The 15,473-nt window shown below is 33.2% G+C and overlaps 6 protein-coding genes across 6 annotated transcripts, besides 8 other annotated features; 3 read left to right on the top strand and 3 right to left on the bottom strand.

Moving 5' to 3' along the window:
* Positions 1-1,112: part of a mobile genetic element that runs on past the window's edge.
* Positions 1,083-1,112: a terminal%2Cinverted (terminal inverted repeat of MuDR-3_TvMULE3 transposon ID:TVAGG3_0341570).
* Positions 1,113-1,231: 119 nt separating this feature from the next.
* TVAGG3_0341580 (uncharacterized protein) lies at positions 1,232-1,582 on the top strand (the record flags this gene model as incomplete). The annotated part of the gene is made up of 1 exon (XM_001581264.2): positions 1,243-1,437. One exon carries the CDS (start codon positions 1,243-1,245, stop codon positions 1,435-1,437), a length of 195 nt encoding a protein of 64 aa, XP_001581314.1.
* A 192-nt stretch (positions 1,583-1,774) lies between these two features.
* On the bottom strand, positions 1,775-2,824 carry TVAGG3_0341590 (uncharacterized protein; the record flags this gene model as incomplete). Its single annotated transcript, XM_001581263.1, has 1 exon — positions 1,775-2,824. The coding sequence occupies one exon, from the start codon at positions 2,822-2,824 to the stop codon at positions 1,775-1,777; it is 1,050 nt and encodes a 349-aa protein (XP_001581313.1).
* A 1,508-nt stretch (positions 2,825-4,332) lies between these two features.
* TVAGG3_0341600 (bifunctional inhibitor/lipid-transfer protein/seed storage 2s albumin superfamily protein family) lies at positions 4,333-7,062 on the top strand (the record flags this gene model as incomplete). The annotated part of the gene is made up of 1 exon (XM_001581262.1): positions 4,333-7,062. One exon carries the CDS (start codon positions 4,333-4,335, stop codon positions 7,060-7,062), a length of 2,730 nt encoding a protein of 909 aa, XP_001581312.1.
* Positions 7,063-7,705: 643 nt separating this feature from the next.
* Positions 7,706-7,750: a mobile genetic element.
* Positions 7,706-7,750: a terminal%2Cinverted (terminal inverted repeat of LTR141 transposon ID:TVAGG3_0341610).
* Positions 7,751-7,769: 19 nt separating this feature from the next.
* Positions 7,770-8,698: a mobile genetic element.
* A 1-nt stretch (position 8,699) lies between these two features.
* Positions 8,700-8,744: a mobile genetic element.
* Positions 8,700-8,744: a terminal%2Cinverted (terminal inverted repeat of LTR141 transposon ID:TVAGG3_0341630).
* Positions 8,745-9,168: 424 nt separating this feature from the next.
* Positions 9,169-9,578: a mobile genetic element.
* Positions 9,579-9,979: 401 nt separating this feature from the next.
* TVAGG3_0341650 (disulfide-isomerase A6 family) lies at positions 9,980-11,184 on the bottom strand (the record flags this gene model as incomplete). Its single annotated transcript, XM_001581261.1, has 1 exon — positions 10,025-11,032. One exon carries the CDS (start codon positions 11,030-11,032, stop codon positions 10,025-10,027), a length of 1,008 nt encoding a protein of 335 aa, XP_001581311.1.
* A 56-nt stretch (positions 11,185-11,240) lies between these two features.
* TVAGG3_0341660 (malate dehydrogenase family) lies at positions 11,241-12,320 on the bottom strand (the record flags this gene model as incomplete). Its single annotated transcript, XM_001581260.1, has 1 exon — positions 11,331-12,320. The coding sequence occupies one exon, from the start codon at positions 12,318-12,320 to the stop codon at positions 11,331-11,333; it is 990 nt and encodes a 329-aa protein (XP_001581310.1).
* A 2,293-nt stretch (positions 12,321-14,613) lies between these two features.
* Positions 14,614-15,406, top strand: TVAGG3_0341670 (ribosomal biogenesis NSA2 domain-containing protein; the record flags this gene model as incomplete). The annotated part of the gene is made up of 1 exon (XM_001581259.1): positions 14,614-15,396. One exon carries the CDS (start codon positions 14,614-14,616, stop codon positions 15,394-15,396), a length of 783 nt encoding a protein of 260 aa, XP_001581309.1.
* Between the last annotated feature and the right edge of the window lie 67 nt (positions 15,407-15,473).

A 15,473-nucleotide genomic window follows, 5' to 3' on the forward strand; every position in this document is an offset into this window, starting at 1 on the left:
TCTTAGACCTAAGCCGATCGATTCGCTCGCGGCTTCCGCGAATTACAGATCAGCAAAGATTTGAATCAAAATCTTCGAACTAAGCCGATCGCTTCGCTCGCGGCTTTCTTTATTATTTTAAATTTGCATATTTCCATCAAAAGTTCATAAGGTAAAAAATTTCGTTTATTTTTACTAAGAAAAAAAAAGGTTTTTGATTAATAAATTTATTTTATTTCGAAAAGTAGCAATAATCGTAAAAGGGTATTGATAGGCTTGCTAAAGTAACTAATTTTAGCTGTCAAATACTTTTGTATTTTGAAGTAAATTAGTATAAATTTGTTTTTACTTTTATTTCGAAAAAGTAACAATAATCGTAAAAGGGTATTGATAGGCTTGCTAAAGTAACTAATTTTAGCTGTCAAATACTTTTGTATTTTGAAGTAAATTAGTATAAATTTGTTTTTACTTTTATTTCGAAAAAGTAGCAATAATCGTAAAAGGGTATTGATAGGCTTGCTAAAGTAACTAATTTTAGCTGTCAAATACTTTTGTATTTTGAAGTAAATTAGTATAAATTTGTTTTTACTTTTATTTCGAAAAAGTAGCAATAATCGTAAAAGGGTATTGATAGGCTTGCTAAAGTAACTAATTTTAGCTGTCAAATACTTTTGTATTTTGAAGTAAATTAGTATAAATTTGTTTTTACTTTTATTTCGAAAAAGTAGCAATAATCGTAAAAGGGTATTGATAGGCTTGCTAAAGTAACTAATTTTAGCTGTCAAATACTTTTGTATTTTGAAGTAAATTAGTATAAATTTGTTTTTACTTTTATTTCGAAAAAGTAACAATAATCGTAAAAGGGTATTGATAGGCTTGCTAAAGTAACTAATTTTAGCTGTCAAATACTTTTGTATTTTGAAGTAAATTAGTATAAATTTGATATTATTTTAACTCCGTTTGAAAACCTCAATTTTCCATACAGAGGGAACGGGAATAGCATCCAATATTCCCTGAGAATGGTTGCGCATTCTCAGTTCCCTCTATATTTTGAACGAAGCTCTCATCGGTCTTTTTTTTTAATACTAAACGTTTTTTTTCCCTGTCACTTTTAGCTAAAATTTGGGTTTGCCAAATTAGATTTCCAGATAATCCAGGCCAATTTTACTTTTCTTTTAATTGCGATATGAAAAAGACCAATTTGCCAGCAAAAATAGGCAGAAGGGAAGTGATCCATGCGACCAAAAACCGACACATTTCGAAATGGCCAAGGGATCTGGAAGTGGCACAGTCGCAGTTGCAACAACAACATCTATTGGTGGCGGCATGTTCTCAACAGGAAAGAAGGCTAAGCAGCACGTTGGTATCGACTGCACACCAGAAGCTGCTCTTTTTGTTACAGCTGGTCTTATTGGTATTACACTCTTCCTTCACCTCTTATCTCGCTTATTGAAATAAGTGAATCATGAAGTGATGCCACAGATTCTTTTCTAGAAAGATGTGAACATTTATTGGGATTAAATGTCTGATTTTTATAATAAAACCTCCAATCATGCCAAAATCCTTACAAAAATATAAATTATACATTCCTGATTCTTTTGAGAATTTTTTTTACTAACGGCTGAATTGGATTTTTTTTAGATTTCAACCCTATTTTAAATCGATTTTTCAGCCATTTTTCTAATGAGAAATCTATTTCTTATAGAGTTCCCTCCGACCTCAAATGGATAAAACCTTCTAAGAAAAAAAAATTTATTTCATGTAATAATACAAACAATTTATGAAAATACTATATTCAATTCTCATGGTTCTGTTTCTCAAAATATTCTTTCGCGAGACTCGTAATCCCAATAAACAAATATGGGGGAAATTCATCTGATATTACTAAAAACATTAAAACAACTTCAAAAGTTGGATCTGTAATAAATTCCTTCCATACGAATAACACTCCTTGGTATGCAGTGTCCCAAATTGAAAACCATTTGTGGGCAATATTTTTGTATCTTGTAAGGTCTATATCTGGATACTCATCTATAAGCATTTGTGCAAATGTCTTAAAGTATTCTATATCTCCAATTGAAACGAGTTCTTCTAATGCATCCATTTTAGATTTTCCGATCAAGCCTTGGCAAGTAATAGTTTTTTCGTCAAATGTAACTCGAGGGATATCTCTTTTCTTTGGTTCTGCGGCTTTTTGTAAAGATTCGTTTGATTGAAAGCTTTGGTCACTCAAGTCATAAAATTTCTCTTTAACGCCAAGAAGCTGTTCAATATCCTCGTCTAACGTTCCCCTAGATAATCTAAATATTCGTATGATCTTTTCAAGCACTTCCTTTCCCTTTTTCGGGTTGTCTGAATAAAGCGTGAACTTATTGGCATGCTTTCTCAAACCAATAGCAAGATCATAGAATTTCTTGGTTTCATCAGGTGATGGTTTGTTACCTACACACACCATAATAGCACCTATAGCCAATGTCAATAACAATGTATCTGGAGGACACTTTTGCGCAGTAAAACATATATTGAGGATAGAAGCTGGAGGATATTTGTCGTAGGTTTTATGACGACCAAACTTAATAATTGAACGAATTACTTCCTCTAAATCATTATTAGTTACTGAAAGTCTATAAAGCGAATCACCAAGAGTTTTCAGACGTACTTCTATATCATCTTCTACTTGAAGATGAAATAACTCCATTGTTTTTGATTTTTCTAATTTCATTGGAGAAGGCATAGAAGTTTTCCCATGAGGTGAATATGCTGGTACAAGTTGAGGCCCTGGGGATGATTTTTTCGGTGTAATTGTTCGTTTTTGTGGTGTAGTTAAAGAGGAAAGTTTACTCATAAATTTTGAGTGTTTACAATTTCCTAATAAAATATTTCTCCTTAGAACTATCAATGTTAATTTTTCATGAGTCATCAGATAAATAGTGTATAAGATGAGACACTTTAATTTTACAAATTTATCTGATTCGACCAATAAAAAAAGTGCTTTTTTTTCCCAAAATTATTTTTTTTTATCCAGAGCGAATCTGCTGCTTCCTCATTTTTCGCTTTTCGAACAAATGAAATATGATTCTAAACGACAGTGAACAATATGCGGTAATAACCTCTGTCTGAATATATATGTGTTAACACAATTTTTTTTATTATTCACTAGCGTCCATTTAATATCAAGCCAACACGATTATAAACATATTCCTATGATGAATGATACTGATTATTTATGTTATTTGTTATTGAAAATTGATATAAATGAGAATCAAAAATTTTGAGCATGGCAGAGATAACTAAATAGCACAGCGCAATTCATTTTATATTAAATGTTTCTTACTTTCAATTAATAAATAATATTTAATTTAACAAAATGAGAACAGGAGCGATAATCGATTTTTCCTATAACTAGAATAAAATATGAATATTCTATAACAACTCTTTATTTATGATTATTATTTTATTCCTTTTATAGAAAATGGATGCTAGATAGCATGATATTTAATTTATTTTGGCTTACTGTGGGGCAGAAAAATCTCGAAGAAGATGAGAATTTAGAATGAAATATGAAAAAAATACAAAATATCGATATTGATGCCGTCTCGATTGAATATAAAATCTTTGTTCTTTAATAGAAAAGAAAACTTTACAATAATAATGCTCATTTGTGCATAATTTTTTAAAATTCATATGGATGCGTCCGTTTTGAGTGTGAACAGATGAAAACAATATTTTTCATCTGTGTTTTCCAGATAACAAGTTCTACTATAAGCCAATTGCACCATGATAAGACCAATTCAATTTGAGTTATGAAAAATTGAATCAATTCAATTAAAATTCGCTATCGATCAAATAAATTCTGTTTCGACAATGTAGAAATCGATTTGCAATGAATATTAAATTCAATTCAATCGTTTAATAATTGTTCAATAAAAAAGTTACCATATGACAATTCATTTTTAAACAAAATTTCAACCCCGATGACATCATTCAAAAATATTCAATCCCAAATATAACTCAATTATTTTTAACAATAACAGCGATTTGAATGAGTTTAAATCATATATTAATAATAATTTATTGAATGGGGTTTTAAGATGAAATTGAATGTTTTTTATATCACTTGAATGAACAGCTGTATTACTTATTAAAATGCATATTTATCATATCATTAGCATAAAACGTTGTGCTCAATTTTTAACTTTCAATGGTTACTTTTCATAACTTGCTTAGCCAATTCAATTTATTAATTTAAATAAATGGTTTGATGTACGTACGAACACAATTTTTCCTCATAAAAAAATCAAACTTTTTACTTTTCAGAACAAAGCGGTTAGATAATTTCAATTATTATTTTCTATGTTCTTTGTTATCTTGTCCTTTACATTTCAAGTTCTATACTTAAACTCCAAACTTCAAAATCCGATAGTTGAACAGGTTGATGCACCAGCCTTTCAGAGTTTTGGAGGTGATGAAAACGAATTATACGCAGAAAATGCTAATAGGGATATTACAATTAATAAAGATTATAGTAAAATGTTAAGGCCTCACGTTTACTATAGATCATCCGTCACCGTCACAAAATGTACCCTAGATAGCAATTTTGTTTTGGGTGGAGGTGCTGATTCGGCAAATGGCGGCGCTATTTTCCTTTCATGGAGTATGCTTTCAATGGAGGGAAGCTCATCTACCTCAAGAGGAGTCTGTTCTAATAATCAAGCTCAACTTGGCGGTGCCATCTGCTGTTTAACATCTCCAGTACACATTATCTATTTCAATTTTCTGTCTAACAAGGCCTACATGTATGGAGGCTTCATTTATTTCCAAGGAGCATATCTTGAAGATAAAAGTAGGCTCTCATCAACCCATAAGATGTATATTCAGTATTCGGAGCCAGGATATAATAACGCTTTTCAAAGTGGTGGCGCTATTGCAACTGTTGACACTGAAGAAATTTACATCGAGCACATTAAAGGATATTATAATAAAGCAACCTTTAATGGAGGCTGTATGTATGCATACAATACCAATAACATTAAGTTGTTCGAGGCAAACTTCATTGGAAACCAAATTAACGCAATGGGATTAATCGGCAAAAAGTACAACAGAAAAACCTTCCCTGGAAAGAATAATTTTGATCCACACTTCCGTGTTCGTGGTGGAGGTGCTATTTACTTTGCATCAGATAATAAATTCAAAATTCCTGCTAACTCTCCAGCAACTTCAACTGAAAAACGATCTCTTACAACAAACCAATGCTGTTTCTCTGGTAATGTTGCTGATCAATATTCTACATCTTTTGGTAAAGGTGTTGGCAATGCCCTTCTTTTCGAAGGCTATTGCTACTGGCTTTCCAACCAGGATTCAATCAAAGGCTTAACAATGCTAGGAGATCACGATCCAAATTGGAAGTATTTCGTTGCGTATAATGCTAAAGAATACACAGATAATCCAGACTCAGCATTCTTATGTACAATTCAAACTACAAACGTTGATCGATGCTTGTATGAAGGTAGAGATTGGAGTAATGATAATTCTTCCCCACTTACATCAGAATATATCCCATCTAAAATTTCTCCAAGCAACACAGGAAATGACAGTTTTGTAAGCGATGTTCCATCTCCATCAGAATACACATATGTTGCCACACCAATCTCAGCATATCCAAAAGCTACAAAAGACCGCAAGTTAATCACCCCAGCACGTACATGGCGCGAAGATGAATATACATTCCTCTCAGTCACAACTAGATCTTTGCTTCCAACAGCCGCTATCACTCCATTCCAGACTGCTTATGAAACACCATTCTCAACAGCTGAAACTACAGCATTCGAGACAGTTTATGAAACACCATTCTTAACAGAAGAACCAACATCATATGAAACACCATTCTCAACCGCCGAAACCACCGCATATGAGACAGCATATGAAAAACCATATTTAACCGAAGAACCAACAGCATTCGAGACTGTATATGAAACACCATTCTTAACCGAAGAACCAACAGCATACGAAACACCATATTTAACCGAAGAACCAACAGCATTTGAGACAGCATATGAAACACCATTCTTAACAGAAGAACTAACAGCATATGAAACTCCATTCTCAACTGCTGAAACCACAGCATTTGAAACAGCATATGAAACACCATTCATTACACCAGATGAATCTAAGGCAGTCACTCCATTCTCAACAGCTCACATCACACCATATGAGACTGTATTCACAACCCCATTCATCACAGCATTCGAGACACCATTCTCAACAGTACACTCCACTCCATTCACAACAGCATTTGAGACAGCATATGAAACACCATTTATCACCCCAGATGAATCTAAAGCTGTCACCCCATTCTCCACAGCTCATATCACTCCATTCGAAACTGCATTCTCAACAGCACACACTACTCCATTCGATACCGCATTTGAGATCGCATTCGAAACACCATTCTCCACAGCACATTCTACCGCATTTGAGACAGCCTATGAGACACCGTTCTCCACAGCATTCGAGACAGCCTATGAAACACCATTCTCTACTCCATTCGAGACAGCCTATGAAACACCATTCTCTACTCCATTCGAAACAGCATTTGAAACAGTATTCGAAACACCACTCTTAACACCTGTTGAGACAACACCAGAAACTACACCAGCTGTCATCGTTGTTCCATCAAGCGATAACGGTGCCCAAATCGACAACTCTGACAACTTCCGCATCATTGTTGAGAACAAGTGGATTATTGTTATTATTGTTGCAGTCATTGTTATCTTACTTCTTATCATTCTTCTTGCAATCATCATCTGGATGATTCTTCCTAAGAACGAACAATCATCAGATTCAGATTCCATCGAACTTCCAGACGATGGCGACTGGGGCTCTGTTGAAGACTCTGGCGAAACAGTTGATGTTTCAGATGTTGATATTGACAATGATGGTGCCATTGCAGCAGGGTTATTTGATAAAGAAATTTCTGATGTTAGTGACTCAGGTGAAACCATCGACATTTCAGATAATGATGTTGACGAGGCTGCAGATGCTGATATTAGTGGAATCCTGGATTATGGTGAGTCATTAGATTAAATTACAATATTCCACACCTTTTATCAAAAATTAAAATTATTAAGAAGTTATTAAATGTTATAGAGTGTTCGTAAAAGTTAATTTATCACATATTATTATTTCTATTTTTATACGAGATTTTATGTCATTTTCCCTTTCCTTCTTAGTATGAAATAATAATAATAATATTGATAAAAATAATAATAAATTCTTGCTTATTGAATTTGTAGGCGCAATGAAAAATAAAATGCGCAAAATTCAATGGCTTATGATTAAAAAAGATTCAAAATTTGATATATTAATTTTCTTCAAAATTATGTCTAGAAGGGAAATGCTCTACCATCAAATGAACAATGTGAAAATTGATACTTTTCTGACCATTAGTCATTGTTTAATTTTGACTTTTTGATCTTGATAAAATTTGGAAATGGTACTAAAGATCTGCTGCATAATAAAGGAAACGGAAGTTTGATGACAAGCTTGAGGTTTAATTTCTAAATTCAAGCCTCTTTCTACTTTACCAAAGCAAAAGTATTTTTTTTGACCGTCATCATCTTTCAATTTTGTGAATAGTTAGCTTCTATCGCAGCTGCTCACAGTAATGCATGAAAATTCGGTTCAATTCATTTTTGACACTTTACATATCGGATGTATTATCTAAGAATTATATTATAAAATAATAATTTTGTGTTTTATAAGTTTATTTGTATAAATTGATTCAAAAAAAAATGGAAAGACAAGAAGTGGATCTGCCAAATGAAAATCAGATTTATATTACGGCATATCTTGAATATTCTATTGGCAAAAAGACAGCAGACCAAGTTGCAAAAGATTTGCACATAGGTAGAAAAAAATTATTATTAAAATGGCAAGAACTTGGTTTAAATCCAAAAAAGCTCGGAAGACCAGAAACTCCTCTTAGAACAGATTTGTTACCAACCATTCACGAAATAAAAGCTAAGTACAATCTAGGTTATAAAAAAGTTTTAGAGAGTTACATACATGATGACACAGTTTCATTTCACGATATGCTTAAATTATACGAAAAAGAGAATCTTTTCAAATTTCGGCGAGATCCAGAAAAAATTGATGAACATCCAAATCAGTATGTTTCCCAATACGTAAATCAGCAATGGCATACTGATTTAAAAAGCTTCAAAGAAGAGACAAATGGTACCAAGCATACTTATCATTTAATTGCCTTTATCGATGACAGATCTCGTTTTTGTATTTATTACGAAATTCTTCCCGATAAAACAATGAAATCAACTTCAAAAGCTTTACAAAATGCTATCGACTCTATCAAAATTATTCCATACGAACTTTTGACAGATAATGGATGCGAATTTACAGGAAAGGACTTCAAAAACGTTCTTCAAGTAAATGGCATTCAACACCATCGGACAGAACCTTACACACACACAGTTAAATGGTAAATAGAACGTTTTTGGCAAACAATCTTTTCGGCTCGCCCAGATTTTATCGAAATAAGAGAATTTTTACCTCACGCAATAGAAGAATACAACACAGTATGGGTTCATACAGCTCTTAAAGATCTTTTCGGTGGAAAACCTACTCCAAAATCAATTTGGGACCAGGGTCCTAAATGGACAAAGGACTTAAACCCAAATCCTGAGTTCGAAATACAGCCTCGTAACTAAAAATAAAGTAAAAATACGAATAAACATTTTATTATAATTTAAATAATTTTTTTATTCATAAAGTAATACGATATATAGCTAAGCTATGTAAGGATATTCTGATGCTGAGAGTTTAAGAACTTTAAATTACGTATAGAAAAAAAATTCATTTAATATTTTGTAACATTTTTTAAATTGATAGATAGTTAGATTTTGTAGGGGAAGGTAAGATTCTTTGTGGTAATAATGGTCGTTGAAATTAAAATGAATGTAAGATTTGTGGAGAAATTGTATAAATTTGCATAGTGTTAGATTCAGAATAGGAGCATATGAGCCAGTGATTGTGTCTAATGTTTTTAAGGTGCTAATTGGAAGTAGAAAAGAAAAAAATTTGTTGCAATAACATCATATTGCAAAAAAGTTTTTAAAATATGATGTATGAATAAGAGTATGATTGGTATAGATTTGGGTTGTATAAATGTGATTGAACAATTGTTAATGGAAAGTTCAAAAACTTGGGTGCAATCAGAACTGATTGCACCCAAGTTTTTGAACTTTGTATAAGGAATTGTTGGCTATGATGTACTGATCATGAATCAGTACATCATAGCCAACAATTCCTTCGCAAACAGCGGGAAACTTTGTCTGAATAGTTTAACATTCAGACAAAGTTTCCCGCTGTCAGAGAGGAATGGAAGGGTAAGAGGTATATATTCATAATGTATACCTCTTACCCTTTCATTCCCTCGAGAAAGTTCAAAAACTTGGGTGCAATCAGAACTGATTGCACCCAAGTTTTTGAACTTTGTATAAGGAATTGTTGGCTATGATGTACTGATCATGAATCAGTACATCATAGCCAACAATTCCTTCCCAAACAACCCGAAATTTGTCTGATTCCACACTAATTTTATTAATTTATCTAAACTTTTATCCTCGTCTACAATTTAATCATCAATAATTATCTCTTGTTCTATTTCACTATTATATATATATATATTTATATGATTTGATTTAAAAAAAAATAAATTAATAAATTAATAAATCATTTACTCAAATATATCAAAAGTTTTATTTTTATATATAAAGATAACTACTTTTTAAAAAAATACCCTATATATTTTTGTCATGTAAACTTATCACTTTTTGTCAGAAGTGAAGTGAACGGGTTTTCATGCACAACATCAAGATTTCTTTGGAGTATTCTTTAAAACATGAATTAAATACAAACTTATACACTCCGATACGTTTCAGTGAAATAACAATCTAAAATAAAAATAATAAAGAAAAATTTAGAAAATAAAACATAAATATGTAAAGAATCCACTAAAAAGCAACATTTTTTACAATTCATCATCCTTCAGTCTCTTAAAATGGGCTCCACCATCAAGAACCCTATCAATAGCCGGAGAAAGCTCTTCCAAGTAATTTACAGTGATGAGGCCATGACCACGTGGCTTCCAGATGTAGAATTTGCCAGCTTCCATGGCTTTAATTGGGAAATCTGAGGCTCCATAGAAGAATTTCATTGGATGACGGTGGCTGTTGAGTCTGATATTGCGTAATGTATCCGAAATGTTTGTGAATGTTGAAACGACGCAAAAATCACGACCGAAGCATTGATCTTTGAATTCTGAGAAATGATAAAAGCCCTCGTCATCAAAATCCGATTCCTTATCAATTATTCCATTAAGGAATTGATCAATTGATGTCTTGAGGAGGTCTTCTGTTAGTTCTCCTCGATATCTGTATTGAGTAGTCGAATTAAAGAACATAACTGTCGGTAAACGTGCAATATTGAACTGTCTATGCAAGTAAAAGTCGGAGCAGATGCCAAATCTTACAAATGCATCTTTGTATTCAATAGATAACGCGGACCAGAGAGTTGGGCTCTTTGTTTGATCTGTAAATAATACAATTGATGGAACACTGTCATCTGTCCATTTCTTATCAAAATTACGGACTAAATTTGGCATTCTGTTGCTAATTGCTTCTAAATATGATTCTGCTTTATGATTTCCACGATATTCTTCAACACCTCCTTGATAGTATATTTGTATGCATGGTACATATGTTACTTGATGACGTACAGCGACGAATGGATCTTGAGTTACATTTACATAAGCGTAGTTGCAGAATTTATATGACTGATTTGCAGCTTTCTCGATTTCTTCTAAAGCTACAAAATTTGTTTCGTCAATCGTCGCTTGATTAGCGTATCTTCCAATAAAAAGAACAACCCAGATTTCAGATCCCTTTCTATTCACGACGAAGTCTCTAAATCCAGGAGCATTGAGATGTTTGACGTGTGCAGAATACGAAACTGCTGAAGCAAAAAGGAAAGAAAACATCAAAAAATATGAATCCAGCCAAATAACTCCAAAATTGAGAAGAAAGTAGTCTTCAAAGCTGACAAGGATCATTTTTACTTCCAAAACACATCAATATACACAAAATTATTCAATTTGGTAATGATACAAATCAATTTCTTTCTGTTTCATAAATCATCATTTCATATCAATCCAAGTTTCACAAAGAACATTAAGCAAAACTAATAGAATTGACATAAAAGATACAAATTAGAGAGTATTTTAAAGATATGAAAAAATTAATTTCAATTATTAAAAAAAGAGCTTCAATCAAAATTGTTTAGAGGCCAAGAACCTTCCAAGCTGTTTCCTTCTCGCCGACGAGTTCCTTCTCTGTGGCTTCCATCTTTCCTCTGACCCAATCATTGATGGCGAGGCCTTCAACAACGTGGATGCCTTCCTTGTCGACTGTACATGGGAATGAGTAGATAACACCCTTCTTGATGCCGTATGGTTCGTTCTCTGGGACTGGGATAGCCATTGAAACCCAATCATCAGCTGGTGTTCCGAAGCACCATGATCTCATGTGTTCGAGAGCGGCGTTGGCAGCAGAAGCAGCGGATGAAGCACCACGCATCTTGATGACTGCGCCACCACGTGTTGAGATCTTTGTGACGAACTCACCCTGGTAGTATTCAGCCTGGAGAGCTTCAGAGACCTTCTTGTTCTCCTTTCCGTAGACAGCGTGGGAAACATCTGGAACTTGTGTGTTGGAGTGGTTGCCCCAGATTGTGACCTTGTGAATCTCGTTTGTTGGGACGCCGAGCTTGACAGAAAGTTCACCGAGCATTCTATTGTGGTCGAGGCGTGTCATGGCACAGAAGTTCTTTGGACCAAGCTTTGGAGCAGAAGCAAGAGCAATAAGAGCGTTTGTGTTGGCTGGGTTGCCGACAACAAGGACTTTGACATCTGGCTTGGCATAATCGGAGAGAGTCTTGCCCTGGACTGTGAAGATGCCACCATTCTTGCCAAGAAGGTCAGCACGATCCATGCCATCCTTACGTGGGAAGGCACCAACAAGGAATGCAACATCAACATCCTTGAAGGCTTCCTCGATCTTGTCTGTGGCGACGATGCCAGCAACAGCTGGGAAGGCGCAGTCCTGGAGTTCCATGCAGCAGCCTTGGAGAGCTTGCATGCCTTGTGGGATTTCGAGGAGGTGAAGAACAACCTTGCGGTCGCCAAAGAGATCGCCGGCAGCGATTCTGAAGGTAAGAACGTAACCGATCTGGCCGGCAGCACCTGTGATGAGAACGTGGACTGGTTCCATTGTTCGAAAGTGATGTGATTACTTAAAAATTATTTTTTGATAGAAATTCTATCGTCTATAATTTCAATTTCAGGCACTCACAATTTTTTCAATAGCAAAACGATGCTGATGTGATGTGAAGTCATGGCTTTTTTTGAAAAATAGGGATATAAATGCTCGTCAGTACATTTCGGATATATACATCAAGGATGAGTGTTCATAATTTGAGAGGTTATCTGTTCTGTGGATTAAAATACTTTTCTGACGAGAGCATCGTTACATGATTCGAAGTGTGGTCAAATCATTTATTGCATCGACAGGTTAAATATATACTTACAGTGCAATTTATCCATTGTTGGATAAATTTAGTTGTTTTGAAAAGTGACTATTTATTGAAAGTTCGATAGCAATCAACATCGTCATATAATTTTGGAATTCATTATATTAATATCTATGATACGGTCGATCTTTCCCTTAATCATTTTCAATAATTTCCATCTATTTTTGATAAAAATGATAAAAAATAGCTTCTTGCTGATTATCATTCGGTAGGATTATTGTACTAGAGGCGGATATCAATACTTTATACTTAATTCGACGCAACTAAACCAATTTTATTTTTGCCATTCATAATCAGTAGCATTTCAATTAATTTATCAAAAAACTGTTTAGATGCATTGTTCTTTAGATGTTTTGATACACAGTTTTATAATTTAACACAATTCAATTGTTTTCCATAACCTTTAAAAGACATAACTCAGCTTATAATACTCAGATAGGCATGTGCATGCTTATTTTAGCTTCAAATTTTCTATTTTCCTCGTTTAATTTTTAAAATTATATCCACATTGAAGTTTTAGTTTGAACAATATATAAATTTTACATTGCTACTTACAGGATACTATTTTATTTTAGCACTATAATGGAACGTTAAAATAAAGTACTCACAAAATCTAGATTGAGAGGCGGTCAATGACTTTTGAGGGGAAATTAACGCATGGAATTTAATATTATTTAGGTTGATATTCTTGCTTATTATTTCAGAAAAAAATCTTAAAAATTTCAATATGAAAATTGAAAGCAATTCAAAAAAATTGCTAACATGTAAATTTTAATATCCTATGCATAATTTCATATTTCGAACATTTTTTATTTTTGTTTAAAACTTAAAATTTTGCGAATTTAATATAATTTATAAAATATAATACGTATATATATTTAAAATACACTAAATTTAATTGTTAATTGACGTTTTTGGGAATGAATTTTATCAAAACATTCCTGAATCCGAAAATTTGAAAGAACGAATTACACAATCATATATGTAGAATTCAAAATACAAACTTAAAGATTGTATACGTTTAAAATTATTCAGATTGTGTTTGATTTCCACTCATTCTGTTTCTTTTGAACTCTAACACTAACATTTCATGATGATTACATGATCCATTTATACATGGTTGAATTGTTCCAGATTCTACCAGAAAATCAATCCAAATTTCTCAATGCATTCATGTTGATTGGACAAAATTTAAAATTTATCAGCCTGTTTCCAGAGAAACTCATATATTCCCTAATGAAATGTAATTTTTGCTACATTTAATTCAATCAAATTTCAAAAAATTGACTGCAGAGCTTGAAAAGGTGATGAATCATGTTGTTATTAGATGTACATATTCGATTTACTATTTTCAAAAAAATGCTCAAATTTGAATAGTTTTTAGAAAATTTGGAATTACACTCCTTACATTATATATAATTAAATGTTTAAATTTTATTTATTTTTCCCTTTTAATTTTATAACGTGCTCTATCAAAACTAACCTCTCAATTGAAGGCCACAAAATCTAAGTAGTGAGGGTACACAAATTTTGTATGGAGTACGGTTCAATTTTTGAGAGCCTCACTACTTAATAATTCCTTTTCATTAATTGTTTCGATTTATACTTTGCTGATAAACCAAACAATTAGAATGAAGGAATTTACAAGCTATCTCTCAAGGATTCGATATTTGGCGCCATCATCTTATCCAATTTAATACATAAATGATAAATTGGATAATCGATTGAGTCAACTATCAATTTATAGAATGTTTGAGCTAGATGAGAATCAAATCATGCATAGAATCAATTAAATTTATTTATTGATGAATTTTGATTTTTTTGGGTGTTATATTATAATAACATATACTACTAGCTAAAGTATTTCAAAGATGAAACAATTGTCCACCTTTCAAGTTTACATCCTTGTTTTTTTCTAAAACTTGGGAAGAGCCAAAATTTTAGACCAAAATCTTTGTCACTTTTCTTTCCAAGATGCCTCAGCAAGAGTTTATGGAGCTTCACAGGAAGCGCTTCGGAAAACGTCTCGATGAGGAAGAGAGAGAACGCAAGAAGGAAGCGAAAGAAGGTGTTCGTGTTTCTGTTCTCTCAAGAACTTTGCGTGGAATTAAAGCCAAGATTTTCCATAAAGACAGATATAAACAGAAAGCAGAAATGAAGAAGACTATCAACACATTCGAGAAATCCAAAGTCGCTGATACAAAGAAGAAAGCAATTGGCGATGAACCACTTCCAGTTTATCTCATGGATCAAAACGTTACAAGAACAGCTGATGTATTGAGCAACTCTCTTAAGCAAAAGAGGAAGGAACGTGCTGGAAAGTGGGATGTTCCACTTCCTCAAGTCCGACCAATCGCAGAAGATGAAATGCTTCGTGTTCTCAAGACAGGTAAGACAGGACGCAAGAAATGGAAACGTTTGGTTAACAAAGTTTGCTATGTTGGTGAAGATTTCACAAGAAAACCACCAAAACTCGAAAGATACGTTCGTCCAGTTGGCCTTCGTTTCAAGCAGGCCAATGTTACACATCCACAACTTGGGCAAACATTCCTCTGCCCAATTATCGGCGTAAAGAAGAATCCAAATGGTCAAACATACACAGGACTTGGTGTTATCACAAAAGGTACAATCATAGAAGTAAATGTATCTAAAATGGGCCTTGTTACTCCAACAGGTCGCATTGTTTGGGCAAAATACGCTCAAGTTACAAATGCTCCTGAAAATGAAGGTTGCATCAATTCTGTACTTCTTATATAGAGAAATAAAGTCATACTATTGTTATCTTTTAAGAAAAATAGAAAGTTTTTGATTAATATTTTTTAATTTTTTGCTTT

This window comes from Trichomonas vaginalis, chromosome V (genome assembly GCF_026262505.1).
Source record: "Trichomonas vaginalis G3 chromosome V, whole genome shotgun sequence".
NCBI classification, from domain to species: domain Eukaryota; phylum Parabasalia; order Trichomonadida; family Trichomonadidae; genus Trichomonas; species Trichomonas vaginalis.